This window comes from Alligator sinensis, unplaced genomic scaffold (assembly GCF_000455745.1).
Source record: "Alligator sinensis unplaced genomic scaffold, ASM45574v1 scaffold1277_1, whole genome shotgun sequence".
Lineage (NCBI taxonomy): Eukaryota > Metazoa > Chordata > Crocodylia > Alligatoridae > Alligator > Alligator sinensis.
In genome coordinates this window covers 469,723-496,266 of record NW_005842341.1, presented here as the reverse complement: position 1 = coordinate 496,266, position 26,544 = coordinate 469,723, and the positions used below count along the sequence as shown (strand labels likewise).

General features: G+C 44.2%; 1 protein-coding gene across 1 annotated transcript in view; it reads left to right on the top strand.

The window, feature by feature from the left end:
• The window catches only part of RPS6KC1 (ribosomal protein S6 kinase C1), a 122,124-nt gene that overhangs the window by 37,762 nt on the left and 57,818 nt on the right, over positions 1–26,544 (top strand). The window contains exon 7 of the mRNA XM_014522320.2: positions 7,378–7,499. Within this exon, the coding sequence (XP_014377806.1) occupies positions 7,378–7,499 (122 nt within the window). The remainder of the gene's footprint in view (positions 1–7,377; positions 7,500–26,544) is intronic.

Below are 26,544 nucleotides of genomic sequence, written 5' to 3'. Positions count from 1 at the left end.
TTTTTTTTTTGGCTTTGTGCCAGAGGAATATCAGGATGTCTACTCTGGTTTTGCTGGAGGACTTGTAGAGGAATCTCTGAGGATCATGTACATCTCCTCTTTCCATAGTGTTTTCTATGCTGTTCAGTCAACAGTTTTCCCAGGTCCAAGGCAGCTAAAGATACTCCAGCAGAGGCAGTGCATGAATCATGCATTGATAAGCTTATTTTATTATTGTATCTATAAATATGCAGTTTTTTGTTCTTCAGAAGGGTTTACATCCATGCAGGAGTCTCAGATGCAAAATTAGACAACAGCAGTTTTTCACATAGTTGGTAACCCCTCTCTGAATCTGATTTCCATCCTCCTTATTACTGGAAGCACTTAATGTGATCAGGTGAATAATTATTTTTCTCTATACGTCAGAGGCATACATCAAGGGCTCGGTGAACAACTGTTCACCAGGGCACCCTTGGGGAAAACTAGGAGTAATAGTCACTAACTCCTTGAAGACTGTTTCAAGCTCAACATTAGGAAAAACTACTTCACAAGTAGGGTGTCCAGACTGTGAAATAAATTCCCTCTAGAGGTGGTGCAATCGCCTACCCTGGAAATCTTCAAGAGGAGACTGGACTCCAGTTGTCTCTCCTGCTTGGTGCAGGGGGCTGGACCCGATGATCTTACGGGGTCCCTTCCAGCCTTACAATCTATAAAAAGCTCTCTGTCCTTTGTCAAGAGATGGGTATTCTACTTAATCATGATTATGGCCAAGAAATAAGCAGAAATATCTTGGGAAGCCTGGTCCAGTGTATACACATCTGTGCTGGCCCTGTTATTGCCTTGTGTATCATTGAACAAGCATCTTAGCTGCTGTGTAGCTTGCTTACTTCATATGTAAAATCAGGCTAGTAGCCCTTTTGTAATGCATTTTGGGATTGAAAGATGAAGCACTTTGTGCACTATGATGGATTTGGGTAGGTGAGATGAGCAGCTTCTGAGGGGAATGTTCATTTGGAACCTTGTCCGTCAGACTTCAGAATGAGATTTAACCTTTTTCTTGTTCTTGAGTATCTGAACAGGCCCACTAAACAAAAAATGAAATGTCCAAAGCAAATCGAGTGGGATGGCACTGTCTTCTTGATTGGCACATGAAAATAGAGTGGAGAGCAGCGACTTGCAAATCCTAATCCTCACATTTCATTGATTTAATATGTTCTTGGTCAGATTGTTTAACCACTCTCATTTACATCAAACAAATACTTCAGGGCTACTTTGAGGGTTAAGGTAGTTAACATGTCCTTTAAAGGTATAAAACGGGTGTCACAGATCTGGTCCATGGGCTGGATCTGGCATGCAGAGCTGTTTCATCTGACCAGTGGGGATCCCTATGGGGCTGGAAATTTGGCAGTGGGATGAGTGGCAGCAGGGTTAGTTGCTGCAGCTCCTGAAGCCATCATAATTTAACGATGCCACTGTTTGTTCCACTGTCAAGTTTCCAGCCCTCTGGGGAGCCCTGTGAGCTGGATTCAGAGTGCAGCGTTGCATCATCTAGCCTTTGAGGCTGCCCATGAGGCCAGAAATTTGACTATGGGAAGAGTGGTGGCTGTTGTGGCTCCAGGAGCTGTGGCAATTAAAGCTGTTGTTGCCAAATTTCCAGTCCTATGGGCAGCCCTGCAAACCAGATGTTGTGGCTCCACACTCTGGATCCAGCCTGCAGACCAGCCTCGTGTGACTCCCTGATGTAAAGTATTAAATATACTGAACAGTATTGGATAGAAGTGGAGAATGACATGTGTCCTTGCAAGGTAAATGAAGGTTTGTTGAAGCTACTATGTGAATATGGCAGTATTAAGAGGCAAGTAGAAGTCTGGAAGCTGTTGTTCAAGCTCTTGATGGGTTGAGAATTAAGGGCCTTTGTGAAAGAAAGGAATACTTGAGAGAGAGGTTGTGCCTGACCAGAGGTTCTGCTGTTTGGTCAATGGCAGTTTCCCTCTCTCTCCCTTTTTTGTAATTTTCTTGATTTGATGTCTTTGGAGGATAACACCATTTGTATGATTACGCGATGTCATATACATCTAACTGCAAGTATCTTGTAAACTGTTCAGTGACTTTTGTTCCTCTTTGTGTTTATTACTTGCTTATAAATTGAGGAATGGTCCAAATCTTCCATCCTAGTCCATGCTGGCCTTTCTCCTTGAGGAAATTTACCAGGTCATTAACAATTTTTAATTAAGCCAGCTTCAGGGCTCTTTGTGCAAGGATCTGAAATGCATTTTGATAATACCATGAGATCTTTCCAATCAAGAATATATTTTATCTCTGAGGGTTAGCCCTGGATTAAGTTTATAGATCAGGAAAAGATTTAGTTTTTTTAAATCACTTTAGTGGCTTGTTATTAACAGCTCAACATGGGGAACTCCCTTTCATGGAAATCTGCTCTAATGACTGAACAAGTAACAAACTCTGGCTTAGGTAACAAGCATATCACCATCCTGCTGGTTGCTGTCTGAAAGAGAGACATCCTGAATGAGAAAGAGATACTTGACTGGAACAGTTGATAGTATTCCTTGTATTCCATCTGCTACCTTTTTTGTATCTATTCTGTAGAAATGCTTCTTGCTCTTATGTATATTTTCATCACTTGACCACAGGAAAAGGAATAGGGTGAAGTAAAGATGTCCCAGGTGGCATGCTAACTTTGAGATTCATGCTTTTACTGCATGTTGGAACCTCAAGAAAATTGGAATGTTGTTGGGAATTTTAATTTTAGTGAATATGTCAAAGCTGAGTAGTCCTTAAATATAAAATTAAAAGAACAGTTGCTAGATATCGGTTTAATATCCTATATTTACTGGCTACGATTAATTGGTTGAGGGTGGTCTGGTCAGCCTTTCCAACATCCATTTTCATTTTAAGAAATGTTTTATTTCTTTGAAATATACCAAGCTTTTGGAAAATGAGAGAGCAGCCTATGCCTGCTTGTGTAGATGGAGGCTTGTATGTGTGGCAAAGTAGCTGTAGAGTTTTTATATTCTGTTTGCAGTAACAGTAAACAGAGCATCTAAAATAACCACTTGCACATTGCAACAAACACATCATCATTTGCTTAAAAAGAGTTATAATTACAGTTGACGAAGCATGGACACCATAAAAAATGCATTAGTTTGGCTTGACACATTAATTACCTGTTTTTGCAGATGTTTTTATATATTGTTGTATGAACAGTTTACAAAATAATTACAGGAAAGTCATATGGAAAATAAACTAAGTGGGTGGTTTCTCGCCTTAATATTTTCATTCATGTGAATCTGCGTGAGGCACAGCTGCTCTATAGCAAAGGCAGGGGGAGAGAGAGAGAGATTGAGATGAGGAATCTCGAAGGGTTTTTATTTGAAGGTCTCTGTCATCAGCATTACCACACTCTTATATCTTGCTTTAGCAGTGTCGTTTTTAAACATTTAAAATGACATTGCTGATTTAATCTCCATGATCAGGGGGAAAAAAGCTTTGATCCTGATCAGACGAAACACAAATCTTCTAGTATGTAGGAAAGAACGTAAATGAAAAATCAATATTAGTTTTAAGCAGGATAAGCTTGTATGCGCAGTTGTGAAGATTCATCAAAGGCTTTGACACAGCTAAATATTTCCTGTTTTTATGGTTTAAAAAGTATTCTTTCCAAGGTGTAAATAATCATAGAAAAAGATATATATGGGATGAAGACATTGTAAGCTCTCCAAATGATTGTATCTGGGAATATGCTGGAACCATTAAAAAACAAAACAACCTCTCACCCCCCCACTTTTATTAAAAAAAAATTTGTCCACTTTTTTTTTTTAAATGTGTATTTTGGATGACTTGAATATCCCTTTATTCCTCTAACATACAGATATAACCTCCTTGCATTTCTTTGGCATTTATGAATATGTATTGCTGTTTAAAAATCTGAAATATAAGGGTTTTTACTAGTATCCTGTTAAATTATGTAAGAAATGAGAGACGGGTAAATGCAGAAGACTGAATTTGGCTTATCGGATAATTTATCATCACTTGCCATCCTCTAAGTGATTTGCTCAGGGTTTTTAAATGGCTTTTTTTTTTTTAGTAAAGTATCTTTAGTATTTGGTGGCTGACTTTTTTTTCCCCATTGCAGTATACATGTCTAAGGCCTAGAAAGGTTAGTATTTAAAAGATAAATTGAGATGGGATGTAGCTAGTATTTTTTTTTAAATTGCTCTTGGCCAAACTAATACAATGGAAACAAAACTTTACTTCCACAAACTAAGTTATTCTTCTAAGTATACCTTGTGTTAAAGTGCTTAGAGCTGGAACTGGCAAGGAAGGAATGAGTTCTGGTCTGTCAGTCCGTAGTGAGATGTGAAACTTTTTTAATAGAAATTTTTGCAAATAAAGTCCTTTCTATTGTGGCTAAAGATCTTAATGAGTGAACATCTTTCCTCTCCTCTCCTAACTCTTTAAGATTTAGTGTCTGATAGCCACCCTCTCTCTCTCTCGTGTGCTCTCTCTTAGTGAAGTTAATCTCTAATGAAAATGGAGAAAACAGAGACCTGAAAAGGGACATCCTGTCTCATGTCTAATTACTCAAAAATTACTGAAGCATAGGAAAAATAGCTAAAGAGTGATAACTTTCCACATTAAAAAATTTAACTGACAGTTAGCAATAATTTGACCTTTTTAATGATAGCTCTAAACTCAGTGCTTTGCTGAATTGCTAGATGCCATACTAGTTAGTTTCAAGAAAATGTTGGCTGAAGAGAAATTAAATAGGAAGGACAGCTCATTTGTCTTCCATTGAGTGACCAGGTCTTGCTGGAAATTTTAGGGACTCCAATGAAGCAACTCTAAAATTTGTACAAAGCCAAGTTTTCTGCCTTAGAAAGACTAAATGTATGGCAGAAGTGACAGGGTTGGAACTAAATTCTAAGAAATTAGAAAGTACTCTGTTTTGCATTTTTTTTACAGACTATCTGTAATTACAGTTTGCATTAGATTTTTCCAAAGCCCGAGTTTCCAACAGTGCACATTTTACTTTTCTTTTGTGTGGGACAGACTATTTTGACAGTGTGGTCTGGAAATTTTTTTACAAGGCTCCTCTGAAGCAGATGCTGATATGAAAGATGTTGAAGCTGCTGGTAATAGCTAGGCACGCTGTGTTCTTTTACAGGTCCACTCTTTATCTTCTGGTGCTTGGGAAAGGACTAGAATTTTCATCATCTTATCATTGACTCCTTTTGGGGGGCTCCATCTTGTCATTGATTGCCTGATTAATTTTTTCCTCTCCCCATTTAATAGCTTATAAATCCTTACTGTATTTTTGACATAGCAGTTGCACCAGGCTTGTGGTCCTGCTGTATTGCTTGGAGTCGAGGTGAGTAGATGGCAGTCCTTAGCCTGATGGAGGGTGGCTTCATCCAGGAGCAAGGAGACTGTGAATTAGAATCTCATCACTGAGCATCCCTTCATCAGGAGATGAGCACATGTTTCCTGCTGCCCCCCCACAAGTCACTTCTATTATCGCTTGTGATAGAACCTCTAATAGCATAGACTTAACTCCCCTTTCTAGCCACTGTTGCCTCTCAGGATGTCTGTGAGCCATTATTTGGAAGAGAGGGAAATACTTCAGAAGGCCAAAGTGACTAGAGCTAGAAAATAGAAACTTAATGTGTGAAATGGGCCTTATTGAACTCGGTGTTCCAGGAGTTCTGGTGGAAAAATTGCTTTGGGTTAGGGGTATGATCCATTGGAAAAGATTCACAACAGTTCATTTTACAGTTTTCTCATGGCTAAGGTATACACCTAGTGAAGGCTGTTCTTTTTGTGGTTAACTTGGTGGCACAGTAAAAAGGTGCCTTTGAGCCCATGTCTCAGTCACTGTGTATCCCCATAAGGAGAATGGTGAATGAGCCAGAGGATTGCTTTTGGTATGGGCAATTATTCACTATTTGTGAGGCAAGTCTCCTTCCATGGACTTCCTAAAGAGGTACAGACCATGTAGACTTATAATTATCATTATTCTATAACTGTTATGGAATAAGAATGAATATATATACACACACACACACACACACACACACACACACACACACACACACACACACACACAATTAGTATTTGGTCCGCCTACCAAATTTTTAGCTTTTTCCTTTTTTACCATTTTTCTTTTCTGGTTTTCCAGCCTGTAAACAGTCTTAGAAGACAGCCAAAAGACCCCCCCAAACCAACCCCAAAACAACCCTTTATTTTACTAGCATTTATTAGGCGTGAAGATTTGATTACTTGTCAGAGCTCAGGCTTATGAACAGTGCTGGATTGCCAGCACTGTGGCCTGTGGTCCTCTGTTTAGTCACAAGACCGACACACAGCATAAACAGTAGCTGTGCAAGCCTTTTATTGCCTCAATTATATGATTCAACCCTGATCTGAGAAGTCCATCTCCTGGGCTGAAAGGGCAATTCATTATGAAATCTTGGCCCTTGTTCTGACTTCTGAGACTGTCATTTGTGGTGATGGCTATATTTTTATTTAGCACAGTGTTCTGAACTCTATACTGTAGGAACCAGACTGACAATCATTTTGTCTTCATGTAGGCTAGCAAATGACTCTTGGTCACAATCAAATAGGTCTGAATTCAGATTAGTGATGTAGGGCCTGCTAATTATCTGCTGCTCATCACCCTAGCATGCGAATGTCTGATCAGAAAAGCGAAATCTCATATCAAGTCTTTGAGTTATCCTGGCCTTATTTTAGGATGTGTGTGTAGACAGTAACATACATGAGATACATGCACGCATTGACCGCGTTGGGAAAGATAAATCTTAAGACCAAGTGCTTTCAACCAGGTAAAGTATTTTGAAATACTTGTTTTTTCATGTACTACTTCTATTTTGAAATACTTGTTTCTAAGTTGAAAAGGAAGGTTGTAAACAGCAGCAAAAAGCTGCAAGTGAGAGCTCTCCCTTTCACTTGTTGCTGTATGTTGGCTAATTGGAGCATTTTTGACCCTTCTTTCTTTGATGTGTAGGTTAGGTTGATAGAAATAAGTAAGTTTTTTGCCACCACCTTTTAATAAGCAGTCGTTTATACCAAATCTTTGCTACTTTCATTTTCATGGGTACAAAGTCCATTTCAGTTGTTCGTTTCATTTCTTGCTTTGGTTTCCATAGGAATTAATTCCAGATTGGGAAACTAAGGTAAGAGATTTTAAGTATTTGAGTACGTAACAAGGCTTAAATGGAATCTTTGCCTAAATCTTAGAACATAAAACCTAAAAGGAAGCGTATTGTTGGCTTGTCTGAATCCAGAGTACCCAAGATGCAGGCAACCCAAATATTTGTACACCTTTATTAAAGAGTAACAGCCTTCTGTTTTTCAATCTAGGTGAATCAAGCCCAACACGTCGAGAAGCAGTGAAGAGGAAGACTGCAGAATATCTAATGCGTGCTGAAAAAATTTCTACCCTCTACCAAAAATCCTCAACTGAAGATGGATCCCTTTCTGCGGTAGGCTTTGATTTAATTTATCTGAAACTATCTCTGCAAGACTGAATTTCTTAAAATAGGGTATAATTCTCATCAACTTAAAATAGTTTGGCCTCACTTGTGATGTTATAGTTTTAAAAGAAAAGTGGCTGTTCTTTGCAGCCTCTTGGTGATTCATTTTATGTTTTGTAATTTACACAGTGCACTTGGCTTGTAAAAAGCGAGTGGGATTCTCATAGTCTTTCATCATTTGCTATACTTAGTGGCTGTAAATGATATTTTAACAATATTAAAATATTCAGAAATCTACAAAATATTGAATTAAAAAATCCTGTCCCCATCAGCAGATTACCTGATCATCCTGTGAGTGCAGGGGCTGTTAGCTTCATCAGCTCACTATGAACTAATGTGTCTGAAATGAGTTGGACTGTTACTTCCCACATGTCTCATGATTATGCTTGGGTATTCAGTGTTCTAACTCTGTTACATTTCTTTTTGAGGGATCAAGTAAGTACTTTCATTTCTTTAAGCAAATTTTACTTGAGCAAAAAAAAAATCATGTTCCAAGACATCCTAAAGGAATTTCTGTGTTGCCTTCCCAGTCAGTTCCTTTGGTACTTACCTGGTTAGATGTTTGCTGCCAGCAGACTAAACTGAGAGATTGTCAATGACTGACGGCTCTCATGTTGGAAACATAAAAGTTCCAAACATCTTGTCTGTCTATATTTGTATCAAATAAGGATAAAAAAGGGCGGAAGACTTTCATCGTATTTTTGCACAGTCCTACGAGTGGTTTAAGGAGACATTGCTATTTAAAAAGCAAAGCCATATAAAATCAGGTAAAATTATGCTACTTAGTTGAAAGTAAATTAAAAAAAAATCAAATAATTAGTTTGATGGAAAACTCCTTCTACAGTACAAGTCCACACATTAAAAAAATTTTTTTTTTCATCTTATTCATCTTATTTCTTTTAAATATTTTTCATTTTAAGTATTAAAAAACCCAAACTTTTTGTGAACATCTGCAAATTAGAATCATATAACCATAGAAAACTACGGTTGGAAGGGATCTCAGGAAGTCATCTAGTCTTAACTCCTGCACAAAGCAGGACCAGCCTCAACTAGATCATCCCAGCCAAGGCTTTGTCTATCTGGGTCTTAAAAACCTCCAAGGATAGAGAGTCTATCACTTCTCTGGGTAACCTGTTCCAGTGCTTTACAACCCTCTTAGTAAGGAAATTTTTCCTAATATCTAATCTAAACTTCTCTTGCTGCAACTTGAGCCCATTGCTCCTTATTCTGTCATCTGCCACCACTAAGAACAGTCTAGCGCCATCCTCTTTGTAACCAGCCTTCAGGCAGTTGAAGGTTGCTCTTCAATCCCCTCTCAGTCTTCTCTTCTCCAGACTAAATAAACCCAGTTCCTTCAGCCTCTCCTCAGAAGTCATGTCCCCCAACCTCCTCACCATCTTTGTTGCCCTCCGCTGGACTCTCTCCAATTTATCTACCACCTTTCTGTAGTGGGGGTCCAAAACTGAACACAGTACTCCAGATGTGGCCTCACCAGTGCAGATTAGAGGGGAATAATCGCTTCCCTTAATCTGTTGGTAATGTTCCTACTACTTGCTGCTGCTGTGATTATATTGGAACATTTTACTACTGTAGTCTATTACCTACATGTGCATAGGGATGCACCATTTTGAGCCAGGAGGTACCAAGGGGAAACAGTTTGAATTCTAGTTGGTTGCTTTTCATTCTGTCAAATGCATTTGGAAGTGGGGAAAAATCTTTATTGAACGCAAATCCAGTATTTTTGGAAATTGAACAGAAAAATGATATGAACAACCTATTTTTTTTAGCAAAAACTATGGTTGAGCAAATGGACTTTAAAGGTCAGTGCATTGTCTGTATTCTATTGTATTGATTATTGTATAGCAAGGGACAAATTCCTCATTTGCAGATCAAAAGATAAGTGGGTTACCATTGAAGAAAATAGGGAGATAATAGCTCAACACACATTTACTCCTTGATGAAACTCAAAATTGACGAGCCAGGAAAAGCCTAGTGAGCAAATTTAGCTCTTAGTTTAATCTCCTTACTTTGTAGCACAGGCTTTGTGTCCATCTAGTGGTACTATTGTTACAATATCTCTGGATTTATTTTAATTAGTTTTTTTCTGTCTCTTTCCTACTCTTATGCTACATAAATTTTGCTTTTTTTGAGATCCCTGGGATTACTTGGATGGATTGTTACACTAGTGCAAACAGTTTCAGGTGTCTGTAGAGGACGAACTGACTTCTGACCTTATAAGCAGAAATGGGAGTATGGTGGCAGTTTAGGCACTCACAGAAATGGTGCTGTGAAGAAAGGCATAATTCTGGGCACAAAGAGAATGGGGGCATTGGTTACACACTTGTAGCTGAAAATAAATAGGTATTGAGGTATGGTGGCTAAGCTGCTTCTCTGATGGTATTGTAAGCACGAATCTTATAAGAATAGTGGCAGATATCACGAAGTGTCGGTATGCTTCGCATTTGACATGTTGTGGAAATAAAGTTTGCTTGGATGAAGGGTGTTACTGTGGATAGGGTCTGCTGGCTGGGCTCTGTGTCTCATTCATCCTTTTCATTCTAGATCTCTGATCAGCTTGAACTTGTCTACATAGTGTGTTGTTTTCTTGAAGCACATTATATGCACTGAAATGTTCTGCACCCATGAGGTGCATTTCTTTGGGCATATAAAGTGGTGGGATTCTGTGCCTGTTTTAAAGTGTAGTAAGTTAGCATGGAGTAATGTCTCTGGTGCACATTTCTATTGCATTCTAGCTTGATTTTCCTTTAGTTAACACCCATTGCTGCTGCTTGTCATGCTATGAATAGTTTGCTCATATATGTATCTTCTACAGCTCTGGGTCATGTTGGCAGACTGACACCTATTGAAATGCTGCCATGCAGGTGCATTGGGGCACTTGTGTCTGCACACTTTTGGAGTGGGCATCCACTCCCTATAGCTGGTATTATTGTAGTGTAGTACTGTACCATGCACCCAACTTGAGCTATGAAAAGATATTGGATCTCCTTCCTTTCTGGAAAGACTACCCATTGAAACAACAATGCATGCAAAACTTGTTAAAGAGATGGCCTGACTGAGGAGAGCCAGATCACAGCAAGGAGCAAAAATCAGCTTGTGCAAAAAGCAGTGACAAAAACTGGACCTTGGGCAGTACTTTTTCCACCTATCCATATTATGATGAGCTGAACAGGATGCCACCATAAAGCAGTGTTTTATTGCAGACAGCATAGGGACAGTGATGACTTTGACTATCACTCTGAGGAAGTGATTTTGCCTGTAGGACAGGATCTCTTTGTAGTGGGAGAGCCCAAGTCAGACCAAGAGGATGCTGGTGTAGATTCCAGCCTGACAGTCCCAGAGAGGTAAGTTTCTTTCTTGTGACATAATCCAATAAATTTTAAAATAAACAAGCAGCCTTCAGCAGTATGATATTCTTGTAATGTAGTCTTTTTCCCCTGGGTGCCTGATAATGCTGCCTCATTGGATAAATGGGAGCTGGTAGCATTTCTGAGCTCTGCCCTCCCACTTTGCATGCTCAAAATGGCAACCACACTTCACTTGTGAATTCTGAAGTCCTTTGTCCTTGGAGAGACCGTGTCTTCCTGTAAACTCCCTTGCCCCTCTCCCTTTCTTGGCTCTGAGCTGGCTGACTGCCACAGCAACTTCTTTTATCCCCTGTGTCCTTAGAAGGGGAGCATAGTTAAATAAGTCATGCTGTGAGGATTTAAAAAAATTCTTTCAACCACTCTGATTCCCCTGCTTCTGTTTCTTGGTCCAGTTTCCTTTGGCCCACTGCAGCAGTCCACATCTTCCTAAGGCCCCTACTATGTTACATATATTACGCAATTAATTGGTTAATCACACAATAAATTCAGACTGGCCACATGTGCAAAGTAAGACCAGCCTGAAGTACAAAGTAATTGCACAACTAACTGGTTAATTGCACAATAAATTTAAACCAGCCACATGTGTGAAGTAATTAATCACACCATAAAAATAACTATCCAGCTATAAAAAAGAGCCAACCAGCTACAAAGTTAGGGATTGAAAATGTGTAACAACTCTATAGCTGGTTTCTATCCTGCTTCAATTTTGAGCGTGTAGTGGGGCCCTGACATACTGATGGTGGCAAACTCATGGCCACTTTCTCCCCAGACTCTAAGGTTGAGCCCAGACGAGCCTGCACGTTCCTCTCGCGGCATCTCAAAGCAGTTTGAGATGCCACAGTAGGCATCCTGGGAACAAAAAAAACCTTCCCCGCAGTGCATATTTGCAGCACTGACTCTAAATTTGATACCTGGAAATCCAGGTATCAAAAAAAAACCCAAGGAAGAAAAGCAGGGCAGGCGGGTCCTCCAGAGACACTCTGGTATCCAGCCACTCTATGGTGCTTCTGTTTCCCCAGCACGCACCCTTTGCATGCAAGGCAAACAGAAGCAGGGCAAGGCTGTGGTGGGACCTGGCCCAGGTGCTATCCCAGGTAAGCAGGGATGGGGGTGGGATGGCTGTGTGGTTTCTGAGGGGGGAGGGGGTTGTGGGTGTGGGGTGTGTGGGGAGTGGTGGGGGTGGTGTGCAGTGGGGATGTGGGGTTTGTGGAGGGGCTGCCCCACTCCCGCACCCCCACCTCCTGTGGCATCAGCTGAGCTGTGCCATCAGTAGCACTGCCAGACCCATGGTCTATGTGGGGAGAACGGGCCCAGTGGGAACCGACCCAACCTGGCCTGGCATGGCCCGCTAACATGCCTGTGGATAGGCCTAGAACACACGGCACCTGTCCAAAGGTGCATGGTATCTGAGTGGGTTGGGTCATGTCGGGCCGGGCTGGGCTAGACCCGCTCTCCATGAAGGTCAGGCGGCAATGTGCCATGGCCCATTATAGGCACAGCCACATGGCTGTGCATCGCCACCTGACCCGCATGGAGCTAGCTTGTGCTTTTGGACAGGAGCCACACGTCCGGGGCCTGTCCAAAGGTGTGCTAATGAGCCAGATCGGGTCCGGCTGGGCCCCTTCTCCCTCCATAGAACGCAGGTCTGGCAGCACTGCCACTGGCTTGGCTTGGCTGGCACTGCAGGGGGTGGGGGTGGGGGGTGGGCATGTGGCAACCACCCCCACAAACCCCACATCCACCCCATACCCACTCACACGCCCAACACCACCCTCTTCCTGCAACCCCCCCAAACTCCTTCTGCAAACCCTACACCACCCCAATACCCACCCACATCTCCCCATATCCCTCCATGTCCACCCACACCTCTTCCCATCCCGCTCCTACAAACCTCACATCCCCCCATCACACACCCAGTGTGCCCAGCTGCCAGACAGGATGAGACCTGCTAGCAGGAGCTGTGGCTGTGGGGTAGCTGTCCCCATATCCTGGTTAGTAAAGGAGTCAGGGAGAGCTCTAATTTTTCTGATAAGAAAGTCAAAAGCAAACATCAAAGCATATAGATATTTAGAATTTATTTTATAATGATAGAGACACTGGTAGGCTTCCAGATTGTTTTAAAATTGTAAATAGATCAATAAAACATTATCCAACTGAGATAAATATATATAAGCAAAAGACCATTTGCGTGTGTGTGTGTGTGGTCTTTTGTTTTAATTGTGCAAGAACATGGATTTTGGAGTATTTTACAGAGTGAATTTGGGATTTATTTATCAAAGAATTTGGAGTTTTTAAATAGGGAACACAAGGATTCCTGCTAGTGAGGCAAGTGGCAGGACCCAGACAGAGGAGCCTGCTCAGGGCTGGCAGCCAGGGCCCAGCTGGAGGGCATACGAGGTGGCTGACCTCCTGGCCATTTGGGGCCAGGAGGACATGCTTTGACAGTTCAAAGCAGACCACCATGCTGAGAACATCTTCTGGTCAATAGCTGCTCAGATGGCAGGGTGGGGACACACATGGCATCAGTGCCACACAAAAGGCCTGCTGTTCAGCCATGTCCCGCTGGCAGCTGGCACAGAGGTGCAGATGCCTCTGCTGCGGCCATGCGGTCCTCGTCTGGGTCTGGCAGGTGTGCAGCCTTGGGGGCCACATGCTGTTGCAGGTGGCAGTAGGTCATATCCAGGTAGCAGCCCCTATTGCCAGACTGCTGCAGTGGGTAGAGGGCGCAGAGAACTCGCAGTTAGGGCTGCTTCAGCAGTCCAGCTGGCACAAGGGGCTAGTGTCCCCAGATACCAGTTGGCCAGACCCTAGAAGCTTCTGTCTATTTGTTGACTTAAAGTACCATGGGCCCTAAGGCCCACCTGGCTAACTAATGCCCCCTACTGTGTGGGGCTCATGGGTGAAAGATACAACAGAATTCTTGGGACAACAAAAGCAAAAAACAGGACAGGCGTGACGTGAGGGTCAAAGGGTCAAAACTTGAAAATGAGTGTTCCTGAGGGGCACATTGAGCAGAGCCCCCTGGGCCGTGCCCACCAGTCCTCAAAGGCATCCAAGGAGCCTGTCATTTTTGGACACTGCCCAGTGGTGCTCCTCTCAGAGGCGTGTGCGGACCAGTGAGAGGAAAGTGGCCCCGTAGTGCCTGGGTACCTTCCCAGCCAGAGCCTCTTTCCTGATCATGTACAAGGACCAGGAGGAGGTTACCCAGGAGGTCCCAGGACTTGGTGGGGCCATGGATGGGGTGTCCAAAAATAAAAAGGTGGGGGATAAAGTTAATCCAGACCCTCAGGAGGAAGTTCCGGAAGTCGAGATGGAGGGGATACAGCCTGGCACACTTGAGGGTCATGTGTGCCAGGGTCTCCCTCTGCCCGCAGAAGGGGCAGGAGACCCAGGTATTGGTAAAGCTTGCCAATGGACGAGCCACCAGCTAAGGTCCCCAGTGGCTCATGGGATGAGGGTAGAGTACAGGCTCAGCCACTGGGGCATCCCAACTATGCTGTCACCGAGCACCCCAGAAGCTCCTGTCTATTTGTATCTTCCAAGTTAATGTGGGCCTTAAGGCCCACCCAGCTAACTAATAGCCCCTACTGTGTGGGACTGTAACAGGGGGCATGCTTGGGGCTCAATCTCTTCGCCTGCCCACCTGTTTTTCGGCCAACCACTCAGCTTCTCTCCTGCCATGCCTTGATGATATATAATTATGATCTTAATTAGGTGCAAGGCTGCCCATTTCTTGCCCTAATGCCAGGGGGCGCTACCTGCGGCTCCATTCCTCCCCTACACCTCAGCCCAAGCCTCACAGATGGCATCCACAGATGTTAACCTTACTGGCCCCACACTGGGCCCCAGAATCCTCCCAGGGTCCGCCTTCTTGGCCATACCATGGGGTAACCCACCTGGTTGTGGGAGCTGGGGTTAAGGTGCCTCGACCCGCCTTTCACCAGGGTGGTAACTGGCCTGGTATTTCCTGGGGACTCCTGCACCACTGGGAGCCCCACCAGGCCACCCACTCCTGGCAGGGTGCAGTTTTAAATCATGCCCAGGACCAGGAGCCTCCAAACCATCCCTTTAAGCTCCTGCCTTTACCTCCAGGATGTTGCATGCAGCATTGCAGCCAGGCAGTGTTTCTGCCTGGCCTGTCAGCAGCAAACTGCTGTGTTTATATGGGTGGCCAGAGATCTAAAATGGCCACCGCAATCAAACACCTGCTGGCTGCTTGGCTCAGCCCTTAAAGTGGCAGGCACCAACAGTGCCCTGCCACAGGGACCAAAGGGTGAAATATGCAACTAAATTATTATTTTATGGGACATCAAAGGCAAAAACCAGGGTAGGAGTGTTGTGTGGGTCAAAGGATCAAAATGTGAAAATAAGTGCTCCTGAGGGGGGACACTGAGCAGAGCCCCCTGGGCTGTACCCACTGGTCCTCAAAGGCATCCGAGGAGCTGGTGGACACTGCCCACTGGCACTCTGCCTGGAAACATGCACAGATGAGTGAAGGGAATGCAGCCTCGCAGTCCCTGGGTACTTTCCCAGCCAGAGGCTCCTTCCTGGTCAAGTACAGGGCCCGCTTGCCCCGAGCCAGGAGGAGGTTGACCAGGAGGTCCTGGGACTTGGTGGGGCTGCAGATGGGGTGTCCAAAAATAAAAAGGTGTGGGGTGAAGTTCAACCAGAACCTCAGGAGGAGGTTCTGGAGGTGGAGGGGTTGTAGCCTGGCGCACTCGAGAGTTATGTGTGTCAGGATCTACTTCTGCCCGCAGAAGGGGCAGGAGACCAGGGTGTCTGTGAAGCTTGCCACATACATGCCTATGGCAACGGCTCCATGGAGGAGCCACCAGCTGAAGTCCCCAGTGGCTCATGGGATGAGAGTGGAGTACAGGCTTAGCCACTGGGGTGCCCCAGAAGCTCCTGTATGCAGCTAGCCCTGAGCTGCTTGCCAGGGCAGCTTTTTACATTGCTGGGGCCAGCACAGGTACTGGCCCCAGGCTCTAGCTCCGTGGCTGCAGATCTGGGAGTAGCCGGGCAGGGTCATTTTGCCTCAAGTGGCACAACTTGCCCCACACCAAAGTGCATGTCTAGGCACATGCACTGAGGGCAAAATTCACAGCACAAATTTGTGCCTCTCCTATTTGAGCTGCTGTACGTGCACGTGCCTGCCTGTGTGGATGTGCCCTAAGTGTTTTAGTGCTGTAACAACAGGAATCGTTTAAATCAGTGTGTCATTCATATTTTGCTCAATGCTCAGTGAGTTAACATCACTCAGCATTGTATAAGAACACTGATACCTTAGCACCTCATAACTTTACCAGGGTATGTTCCTAACCCCATTGGGTATACTTCACAGTCCTGCATCATAGTGTGTTAAGAGCTGTTGAATAACGTTTTGTCGAGGTATGTTTTGTGGCACAAAGCATAGCATCCAAACAGTAAATAAACTTTATTTAGGATGCACATGAAAATGTATAGAAGCACCAATAAAGTGAGCGGCAGAGGACACTGTTATCCCCTAAGGTTCCAGATAGTCATTGTAAAACTCCATTTATTTTTCAGTGGCCTTTGTGTTTGTCTGCAGGGGAAGCGAAACAGGATAAAGTACAGAAAGGGCTTGATTACAGCTCTAACATTAGAAAGCAGAGCTGTCTAATTTATTTTTCCAGCATACGTAGCTGTGGCCACTCAATCCACCAGAACCTCACAAGGGATGAATAGTAGCAATGCATACTTTACTGGACTTTTCTTTGCCTTAGACCAGCATGTTTTCCGCTTCCTTGTCATGTGACGTTCTCAGTGACATGCTTTCAAATATAAGGACTGCCTGCTGAAGCAGTGTGCAATTACCAGCCTGCCCTGCATGTCTCCCTGGAAGTTGTGCACCAACCAACCCCAGCAATATGCAAAGCAAATGGTGACTGTCAGAACTTCATAACAGGCTCCCATAATAAACATCACAGATCAGAGTATTGCTGCAGAAGAAGACCAAGCTGAGACACAAAAACCATCTCCACCATTTTCTTGGATTGGGAAGAAGCTATGGAACATCTCAGTTTTGAGGGAGAGAAATTAATCTTGGATGCTGTGGAAACTGAACAAAGTTTCCACAGTCTACATTAATAACTGCTTGTTACTTTTATTGCCTTTAACAGAAACAGCTCCAAAGCTGATGATGTGGCCCTTAAGGACAGGAGCTGTATCAACCTCTCAGTACCTGATAGATCTGAGTGGGGAAGAAGATAGGAGGAGAATGCTCAGCTGTGTGGGAAAAGCGGGGACAGATGGTTCAGGAATGGATGAAGTTGCTCAAGGTTGAGATGGAAAAGGATGGTGAACTTGGTCAGCAGAATCCTTACCTTGAACTGAGAGCTAATTCAACAGACTAACACTTCTGCTGGAAAGTATCCTTCTACCTCTCTTCCTCCTTTGGCACAGTACAAGAGTCATGAGCATAACTCTGTATACTGGGAATAGCATTGGCTATGAGGACACCCAGCTACAGTTCGGCATAAGAGCCTAGCACAGGGCATTAAGAACAGTGGTTTCAGGGAGCTCACCTAAGAGTCCTCAAGGCTGAGTGGGGGTTCTGGTCTACTCTTCTTGCTTTCAGATTATCAAGGCAGAGAGTGCTAGTGATGCCTGGCTGTGAACTGCAAAGCCCAATGAGTGTGTCATATTTTTTGACAACACCTGTGGTCTTGAACTTTGCTGATATTGGGATTTAATGTAACTGTTTTTATGAGTTTTGGTTTTGGTTTGCACTTTCTCACAGTTTATTACATTACAAATTGCTGTTTGGAATTTTATGAAAATAAAGAATGCTTTCTTAACCTGATGTTGTTTTTTATAAGAGGTCCATGTAGCTCAGACTTCATAATTTTTACAAATTTTCATGCTCCTTGAAATACTCTATGAGTCCTTGTCTTTTGCTTTAACAGATATTTGTGCAACGGTGTGCATTTATAACATAAGGCAGCATTACAGCTTCTGGCCTAGTCATGAGCTGATGCAGTATTGTGAATGCCACTCCTTTCATCCTGCAGCCACTTAGTTGATAAGTGGGTGTTAGAAAGTTGCTATTTAACTGACTAGTAAAAGGCTTCATCAGTAGGGAAGTAGAGAATTATCTGGGTCATGATGAAGAATGTCAAAACCATTAATGTCTGTAGTTGTAGCTGTGGGAGTAAATCATTCTGTTCTTTTTTTCCCCTTTTTTTAATTAAATTGTGTGTGGGTTCCAAAAGAACTGAGTATCACCAGCCTTTTCAGACTGCACTGCATTAAGTTGGTGAACCTGCTAAAATGATCAACCAGGCATTGGGGCACAGTGGAGAAATACTAGTTTCTATTTATGAACTACCCTGGCACACGGGGCAAAGAATAGCTGTACAGGTTCCAGAAATTGCCCCAGTATAATTCAGGGGCCCATGTGCTTGCAAAGCATCAGTAACCTCCTGAGCATTGGTAAGAACATGTGTCAACTGTACCTTCTTAGTCACACAGCATATCTCCTTTACAGCAGATCCCACAGGAGATCTGCCCAAGCCCAGTCAATCAGTCAGCTACTGACCCATGTCAAGTAGGGGTGGTGAGCTTGAAGACCATGATTCCCATACACTTTTGAGTGGTTAGGGGAACTTGCATGTTTTGTTGCTGCTGCTGCATCTTTGGGTGACCTCTTTACCAATCTCCAGAACAGTGCTTTGAATCATCCTGAAATTCTGCAGCCATTGCTGAACAGGCTCCTAGGTGTGCTGTGCTATCTTCCCTACCAGTCTTTGTTTCGTGAGTCCAGAAACAGTGCTGTCATGAATGAAGGTGATCCAAGAAAAGTTCCTCCAAAAGCAGCTGGTTTATATCCTCCCACAGCTGCTGGCTGAGTTGCTTCTGGTACTGATGCCAAAGAAGCTCAATAGCCAGGCATCTGACTTACAAAGCTGAAGGCACCCAAAGGCAAGATGTCAAATATGCTGCCGCAAGTTGCTGCATATTTGTGATGACCAGAATGCCAAAAAGGGCAGCAGCTTGCCAAGTAGTGGTGGATTGTGGGATGATGGCAGAGTCATCTTGAGACTTTTTGAGTTTGACCCTTAAGTCCCTTTAATTCCTGTTGGTTCCAGCTGGCTTTTGCTATGCAAACCACAGTGCACTATGGGAAAAATCCCACAATGCATAGGACTCAGCAGTAAGACAAATGGTCATGCTGACTGTTTTAATACAAAGTTTCACTGTGTGAAAACAATGATTTTGGAGGTTCATAGGAGGCAGCTGGTCAGGGGACACAGCTGTCACCTAACAATATAATTTACAACAGTTAGTATACCATGGCTCAGTGCAAATTAACCTTCCCTATGTAGGCAAGCCTTCAGTTTTCTCTTCCTTCCTATTAGCTATTGTGTTCTATCTGGCTGGCTGGTTGGCTTCTTTTGAAGTTAATCTTCCCAGTACTGATTCTTGAAAGGCATGTGATTGGAGTTTTCTTCCATTTGTTCAGAGGAAGAGTTGTAATTTAGGCTGCTCCACAAGGTACCATGACATTAGCTCTGAGAACTGGTAGTTCAGTGGTAACTTGGCTTCCAACCTAGGTAGCTCCACACAACAGAATCTGAGGCCACACCCAATATTGAGCTCAACTAGGCAGCTTTGTTAATAGTAAAACCTGAAGTATGATACAAAGCAAAAATGAAATGTGACATTAAAGATGGCAAGGCTGTTGGGAGCTGGAATGGGTGGAAGTGCCTGTGTAAGTTTTTCTAAGGTTGCAAAGATTAATACACAGCAGTGGTTTACTTTGAACAGTAGTACTGCAAATGGCCACATCCATATGAAAGAGGTATTGGAAAATTCATATCACATGATTTCAGGGATCTTAGACCAGGGGTGCTCAACCTATGGAGCCTTGCAAAATTTGGCAGTGGGGGAAATGAAGGCAGTTAATACAGTCAGTCCTTGGCAATGTTTCGCACTTACAATGTTTATAAATTGACATCCTGTTTCAACTTTATGATGTCAGTTCCAACTTTACAACGCTTGATCCGATGCAACACCATGCCAGTGAACAAGTTTGCTGCATCGCTCATCTCCCTGGAGAACATCTGTCCAAACTTCCTTAGACACTTTCTTCAAGAAAGCAGACTAGACTCCAGAAAAGCATGTAGCCAAGACTCCTGAGAAGACTCCAGCCAAGAACCCTTCAAAAAGTCCAACCAAGAGCTTTTCAAAAAGTCCAGCAAAGTCACCTCAAAGAAGTCCTTCCAAATCAATATAATTGCTATTTACAATATAAACACATAATGTAGCTATATTACTCATCTATAATTGATCTAGTACAAAATTCTGGGGTATTTTTTGTGAAAATAGGGTATCGGGCCTTGGTTCAGGATCCAATCCCCCATTTATAACATTGTTTCTTATGAAAAAATTGATTCTGACTTACAATGTTTCAGCTTGAGATGTGGTTTTCAGTAACAAATTGGGTCATAAGCCCGAGGACTGCCTGTACTGCAGCCCCTCTTGTTGCCAAATTACCAAGCCTTATGTGCAACTGAACCATGACTGGACTGCACCATTACTCTGTGGCCAGATCAGACCGGGGATGGACCTCTTCCCCCACCCCCCTGCTCCACTCCTACAGCTGGATTGGGGCTGGGTTGTGTCTCCCTCCATGCGTGGCTGTCTTGGTTCCCTGCTACGACAGATCAATCCCATTGACTGGATCAGGCCAAGGCACTGCCCATTCAACCTGTGGGGCAAAAAGGTTGGGAGCTACTGCCTGGGCTGCCCTATTTGGCTCATCTGTGCCATTATTGGAACAGTTTCATCCCTGATGTATCATCGTTAAATTTCAGTAGTGATACAGTAGGCATGCAGTTTCATGCTTAGACTGAGAGAATATGAAAAAGGGACCATTGGAGGGAAATTCTAATGAAAAATAATGGTATACAAAAAGGGGGTTAATCCTCCCCCCCTTCTCCTTCCCCAGCAGTCTAGGGCAGGGGTCATCAACCTATGACCCATGGGCCAGAGATTTTGGGTCTGGCCCATGAAGCTGTGGCTTTGTCAGCATTTAGTGGTGGGGGCTGTGATGGGATCTGCCTCCTGAGGATGCCGTGGTGCCCCCAGGGACCACACTGACCCTCTCCTGCCCCACTGGTCTCTTAGGCCACCGCATTATGTTTACTTGTCACGCCTTGATGTCTGAATAAGAAATATTGGAGGCTGTCCTCAGAGTAGCTTTGAGTGCTTTAACTCTGCTCTACTCGTCCCTGGGCAGCTGTGTTCTGGCCCCAATTCCTGTCTGAGCAAGGTGTAGACATTAAGGCTGGAAGGGACCTTGGAAGATCATTGAGTCCAGCCCCCTGCCCCAGGGGGCGGAAGTCAGCTGTGGTCAAAGGCAGCAAGATAAACATCCACATGTCTCTTAAAGGAGTCCAGAGTAGGTGTTTGCACCACCTCTAGTGGCAGTCTGTTCCAGGCCTTGGGGGCTAGGACAGTAAAGAAGTTCTTCCTTTTGTTCAGCCTGAAACGGTCTTGGAGGAGTTTGTGACCGTTTGACCTTGTCATCCTATGGGGCACTCTGGTGAACAAGGTGTTCCCCCCCGATCCTGATGTACACCCCTTATATACTTATAGGCAGTCACCAGGTCCCTCCTGAGCCTGTGCTTTTCCAGGCTGAAGAGTTCCATAGCTCTCAGCCTCTCATCATAAGACCTGTTTTCCTGCCCTCTGATCATGCACGCGGCTCTCCTCTGGACTCTCTCAAGCTTCTCCACATCCTTTTTAAATTGTGGAGCCCAGAATTGGATAATTCTTCTTCTTATTCTTTTTCTCTACCTTTTTGCTCCAGGCCTCCCTGCTTTGAGCCTACTGGCCCTCTAGCTACCCTCCTGATTGTAGATGTAGGCTACAATCGTTCCCCAGCTGATGCCACTTGTGGTCCATTTGGCCCCAATCATGGCCTCCAGCCTTTATATAGCCACACCTATGCCTCACAGGTCTTTCTCTTCCAGTTCTCTCACTTTACCTTGGCTACAGTCCACTGAGCCACCCTTAGGCTCCTGGCACTGGCTGAGTGTTTGCTCTCTTGGTTTCAGCTCACTCTACCCACCAGACCCGTGGCCCTAGAAGGTCTCTATCTATTTACTGGGCCCTTGGCTCTGTTTCAGCCTCAGCCCATGCAGCCCACTGATCCTGGACCTTGCAGAGCTCTGTCTGGACTTTAGTCCCTTTTAGGCACAGAGAGCCTCCCAGGCTTCCTACCAGAACATAAACTTCAAAGGTAAATAACTATAATACAAACTGCTTAACTTTCAGAGGTGTTCAGCCAAGCTCTTCTCTTTAGCAGAATCAGAGCTAATCTGAGCCTCTAGCCCTGGGTTAGGTTTATATAGTCTAGTCCTTTCTCCTCTGCTTCCAGTCACCTGACCTCCAGTCTTCAGTGTCAGGCTCAGGGATTTTTCTTTGTCTCCAATTAACAGGCTTATTTTCCTGGCCTGCCTCTTTTACCTCTTCTACACCTGCTACCTGTCTCTCCTTCCAAAAGGCTTACTGTTTTGGAGTCTCCCTGTAGCACTTCACCCACTCCCAGTAGCAGGGGCTTTGGCCCCTTTGCCACAGGGGCTCTCTGCTCATGCTGTGCTGCATTCTGGTGCCTGGAGCTTTGGCAGAGGTGGAGCTCTCCCAGGGCCATGCTGCAGTCAGGTGTTTAGGTCTCTGGCATAAGTGGTGGAGGCAGCTGGGTCCTGGTGCTTGCCTATGTCAGACCTAAGGTGGGTCATTCCAGCCCCCTACTGGAAAATGTTGCTGAAATCTGGCCTAAGGGATTTAGAGACCCTTTACTTCATTTCCCTTAACCAGCTTTAGAAATCTTGAGTTAATTTTGCACCAGCATAACTAGAGGTGCACCGATATATCAGTATATCAGTTGCATATCGGATCGGCATCGATAAAAGGGAAATTTACATTATTGACTTTCTTTTTCTGTTGTAGCCAATAATGTTCTCTGATAAATATAATTAATTATGCCTTCTGGCCAGGGCTCTTGGACACCTGGGTTCCCTCTGGCTTGTGGAACCAGGGTCCCCAGATGCCTGGGTTCCCTTGGGAAATGGTGGGTTTCCCGTTGCAGGTGGGCAGCATTCTAGCTTGCAAGGGGTAGAATAGGGCTGCTGGGAGTGAGACGCAGGGGGCGTCTCATGCATGTGCATGGCTGCACGTATGCATGTGGCTAGGAATACAGCCAGGCAGAATGGAGAGCAGCTCCCTGCAGGTAAGTCTATGGAGGGGAAGGGCATGGGAGGTGGGGGGCAGATCGAGCCCCCCCCGGTGAGGGAGGGATTGGGGGTGGGGCTAGGGGCTAAACTTTCCTTGCTGCTCAGAGGGTAGTAATCAATGGTTCAATGTCTAGTTGACAGCTGGTATCAAGTGGAGTGCTCCAAGGGTTGGTCCTGGGCCAGTTTTGTTCAATATCTTCATCAACAACCTGGAAGATGTATACTCAGCAAGTCTGCAGATGACACCAAGCTGGAGGGTAGTAGATATATTAGAGGGTAGGACTAGGATTCAGAGAGACCTAGACAAATTGGAGGACTGGGCCAAAAGAAATCTCATGAAGTTCGACAAGGACAAGTGCAAAGTCCTGCACTTAGGATGGAACAGTCCTAGTACAGGCTGGGGGCTGACTGGCTGGGCAGCAGCTTTCCAGAAAAGGACCTGGGGGTTACAGAGGACAATAAGCTGGATATGAGCCAGCAGTGCGCCCTTTTTGCCAAGAAGGCTAACGGCATACTGGGCTGCATTGATAGGAGTGTTGCCAGCAGGTCAAGGGAAGTGATTATTCCCCTCTATTCAGCACTGGGGAGGCCACATCTGGGGTACTGAGTCCAGTTTTGGGTCCCCCACTAGAGAGAGGATGTGGACAAATTGGAGAGAGTCCAGTGGAGGGCAACAAAAATGGTGAGGGGCTAGGGGACATGAATTCTGAGGAGTGGCTGAGGGAACTGTGCTTATTTAGTTTGGAAAGCAAAGACTGAGAGGGGATTTAATAGTAGCCTTCAATTACCCGAAGGGTGGCTTGAAAGAGGATGGAGCTGGACTGTTCTCAGTGGTGGCAGATGATAGAACAAGAAGCAACGGTCTCAAGTTGCAGCAAGGGAAGTTTAGATTAGGTATTAGGCAAAACTTTCTTACTAGGAGGGTAGTAAAACACTGGAGCAGGTTACCCAGAGAGGTGGTAGAATCTCCATTCTTGGAGGTGTTTAAGACCTGGCTAGACAAAGCCTTGGCTGGGATGATCTATTTGAGGATGGTCCTGCTTTGAGCAGGGGTTTGGACTAGATGACCTCCTGAGGTCTCTTCTAACCCTAGTTTTCTATGATTCTATGATAAACATAGAGGAGACAATTTTTTTCTTTGTTCTTGCACATATTTCTTTGTCCTTTTAGCAGTGAACTTTGCAGCTGATGCAGGAGTGAGGAGGGTTTTTTAGAAGGGATTTGAATGAGGAGAGAACAGTAGTTTGGATGGGGAGAGAACTTGGTGTATATGGTACACCATGACAAATGGAAACGAAGTTGAAAATACTAGAAGGATATGGTTATTCCTGGGAACCTTGCTTTGTCTGAGACTCTTGGATCTCAGATCCTTTCCACAGCATCCCTCTCTGCAGCCTGTCTCATACCTGCATGTACCCTTGCCACAGAATTTGCCCCTCCACATTGCTTTTGTGGGTGGACATTGGTGACAGGGGCAAGCTGAGGTGACTTGGGCACTCCAGGGCATGGAGATTTGTGGCTGACAGTGGGGACCTGGTTATAAGTGGCGGCCTGTGGTGGCAAAAGGTTGCCAACACCTGCTTAAAATTATGAGAACCCAGATTAAACAAAAGCCTATTGTTTTTCCCCATTTTTAAATGCTTAGTCAACAGTATAACTGCTTACCAGCAGCTTGCAGCTGTCTAATATTTATTGAAGTGCTGTCTTGTGATCCTGACAAATAAGATCACCAACTTTTGCCTGTTAGAGTTCAATTTCAATCCATTATATTTAAGAGTCAAGTAAACTTTATCTTGCTCTTTGCATTCATGCAGTAGAGGCTTAAAGTTTAAAGGTTTAAAGAAGAGCTTTACTTCATCTATAACACAGCTGGAAGCTGTTTTATGGTAAGGGAAGAGACCTGGGACTGTGGCTCTGTACAGCAATTGCATATTGAATTTTGAGGGAGGGGTCTGATAATTATTCTTGAATTATTTGTTACGTAAAGTAATAAGCAAGAGCCTTTTGGAAATGTGACATAGATGTGCATGATGTAATATGGTAGGTCCGGTCCCAAATTACTGACAACTGGAACCCTTCACTGCTGCTATGACGAAGAGTCAGCAGCTGGATATCTAGTACCAGGAGACAGGTGGCTGCAGCAAGGGCAGTGCCTAAATTTCTTTTTTCACTGAGCCCATGGAAGCCATTCAATGAATGGAGGAAGGGGTGTCTAATAGCTTATAGCATCTTCTCTCACCCCAAGCTGGGGTGACCATGTGATTCTGCAGTTCAGCAAATGTTACAGATAGCAGCATACACTGTGACTGTCCTTTCTTGCCTTGTTCCTACAGTTGGACTCTGTAAAGTTAACACTTGTTAATGTTTAGGTTAAATTTTGTGCAAAGGAGGTTGAAAGAACAGCAGGGATAGGGGTTTATCCCTTGTAGAGGCAGGGATAAAATGCTTGGCAAGTAAACTGCTGATAGGTTATAAATGCTTTGAGGAGCATCTATGAGATGCATCTTTAGTTAACACCCAGGGTTAGCAACCTACAGCCTGCGTGCCACATCCGGCCCATGAAGATGTTGGATCCAGCCCGTGAAGGTCTTATCTGGCCCAGGGTGCCTTGCAGCTGCACCTTGCTGCCTATCCCCTTCTCAATGCCCCCCCGCCACACCCTTTCCTATTGCTCTCTTGTATCTGCACATACCCTTGCCACATTGCTGTTGTGAGTGGGCATCGGTGATGGGCAAACTGAGGTGGTTTGGACACTCCAGAGGGAGATTTTCTTGTGGATGGGTATCAGTGGCAAGGGCAAGCTGAAGAGCCTTGGGCAATCCAGAGGGTGGAGATTTGCAGCCTACGGCATGGATCAGGTTGTAAGTGGCAACCCAAGGCAGCAAAAGGTTGCTGACAGCCAGTTAATACTATGCAAATCTAGATTAAAAAGGAGAGTTACCTTTGTTTAAGGTTGTTCTGGGGCTCGCCTGTGATGGGCATCTTATTAAAAAAGCAGAGCACAGATGCTCTTGAACAAGAGGGCATAGTTTACAATTCTATATTTTGTTTTTTATAATATACAAAGCTCCAGTAGGCCCTGAACTACTTTGTATCCTGAATATCTCTCAGGCTGTGATTAAGTATTTGGGTGGGATGGGAGCTCAGCAATTTGTTCCTGAGTTTTATCATCTGCAAAGCTTTGGATGCTATATAAACTCATTATGTTTTCTTTTTTAAGATTGTGTTTTCAATGTTATCTTGATTTATTTACTTGCAACTTTTACTTTTCTTTCTTTTTTATCATTAAGGACAAACAGAAAACTTCTCCTTTCATCTTCACTCTCTCTGATTTATGATAAATTTAGT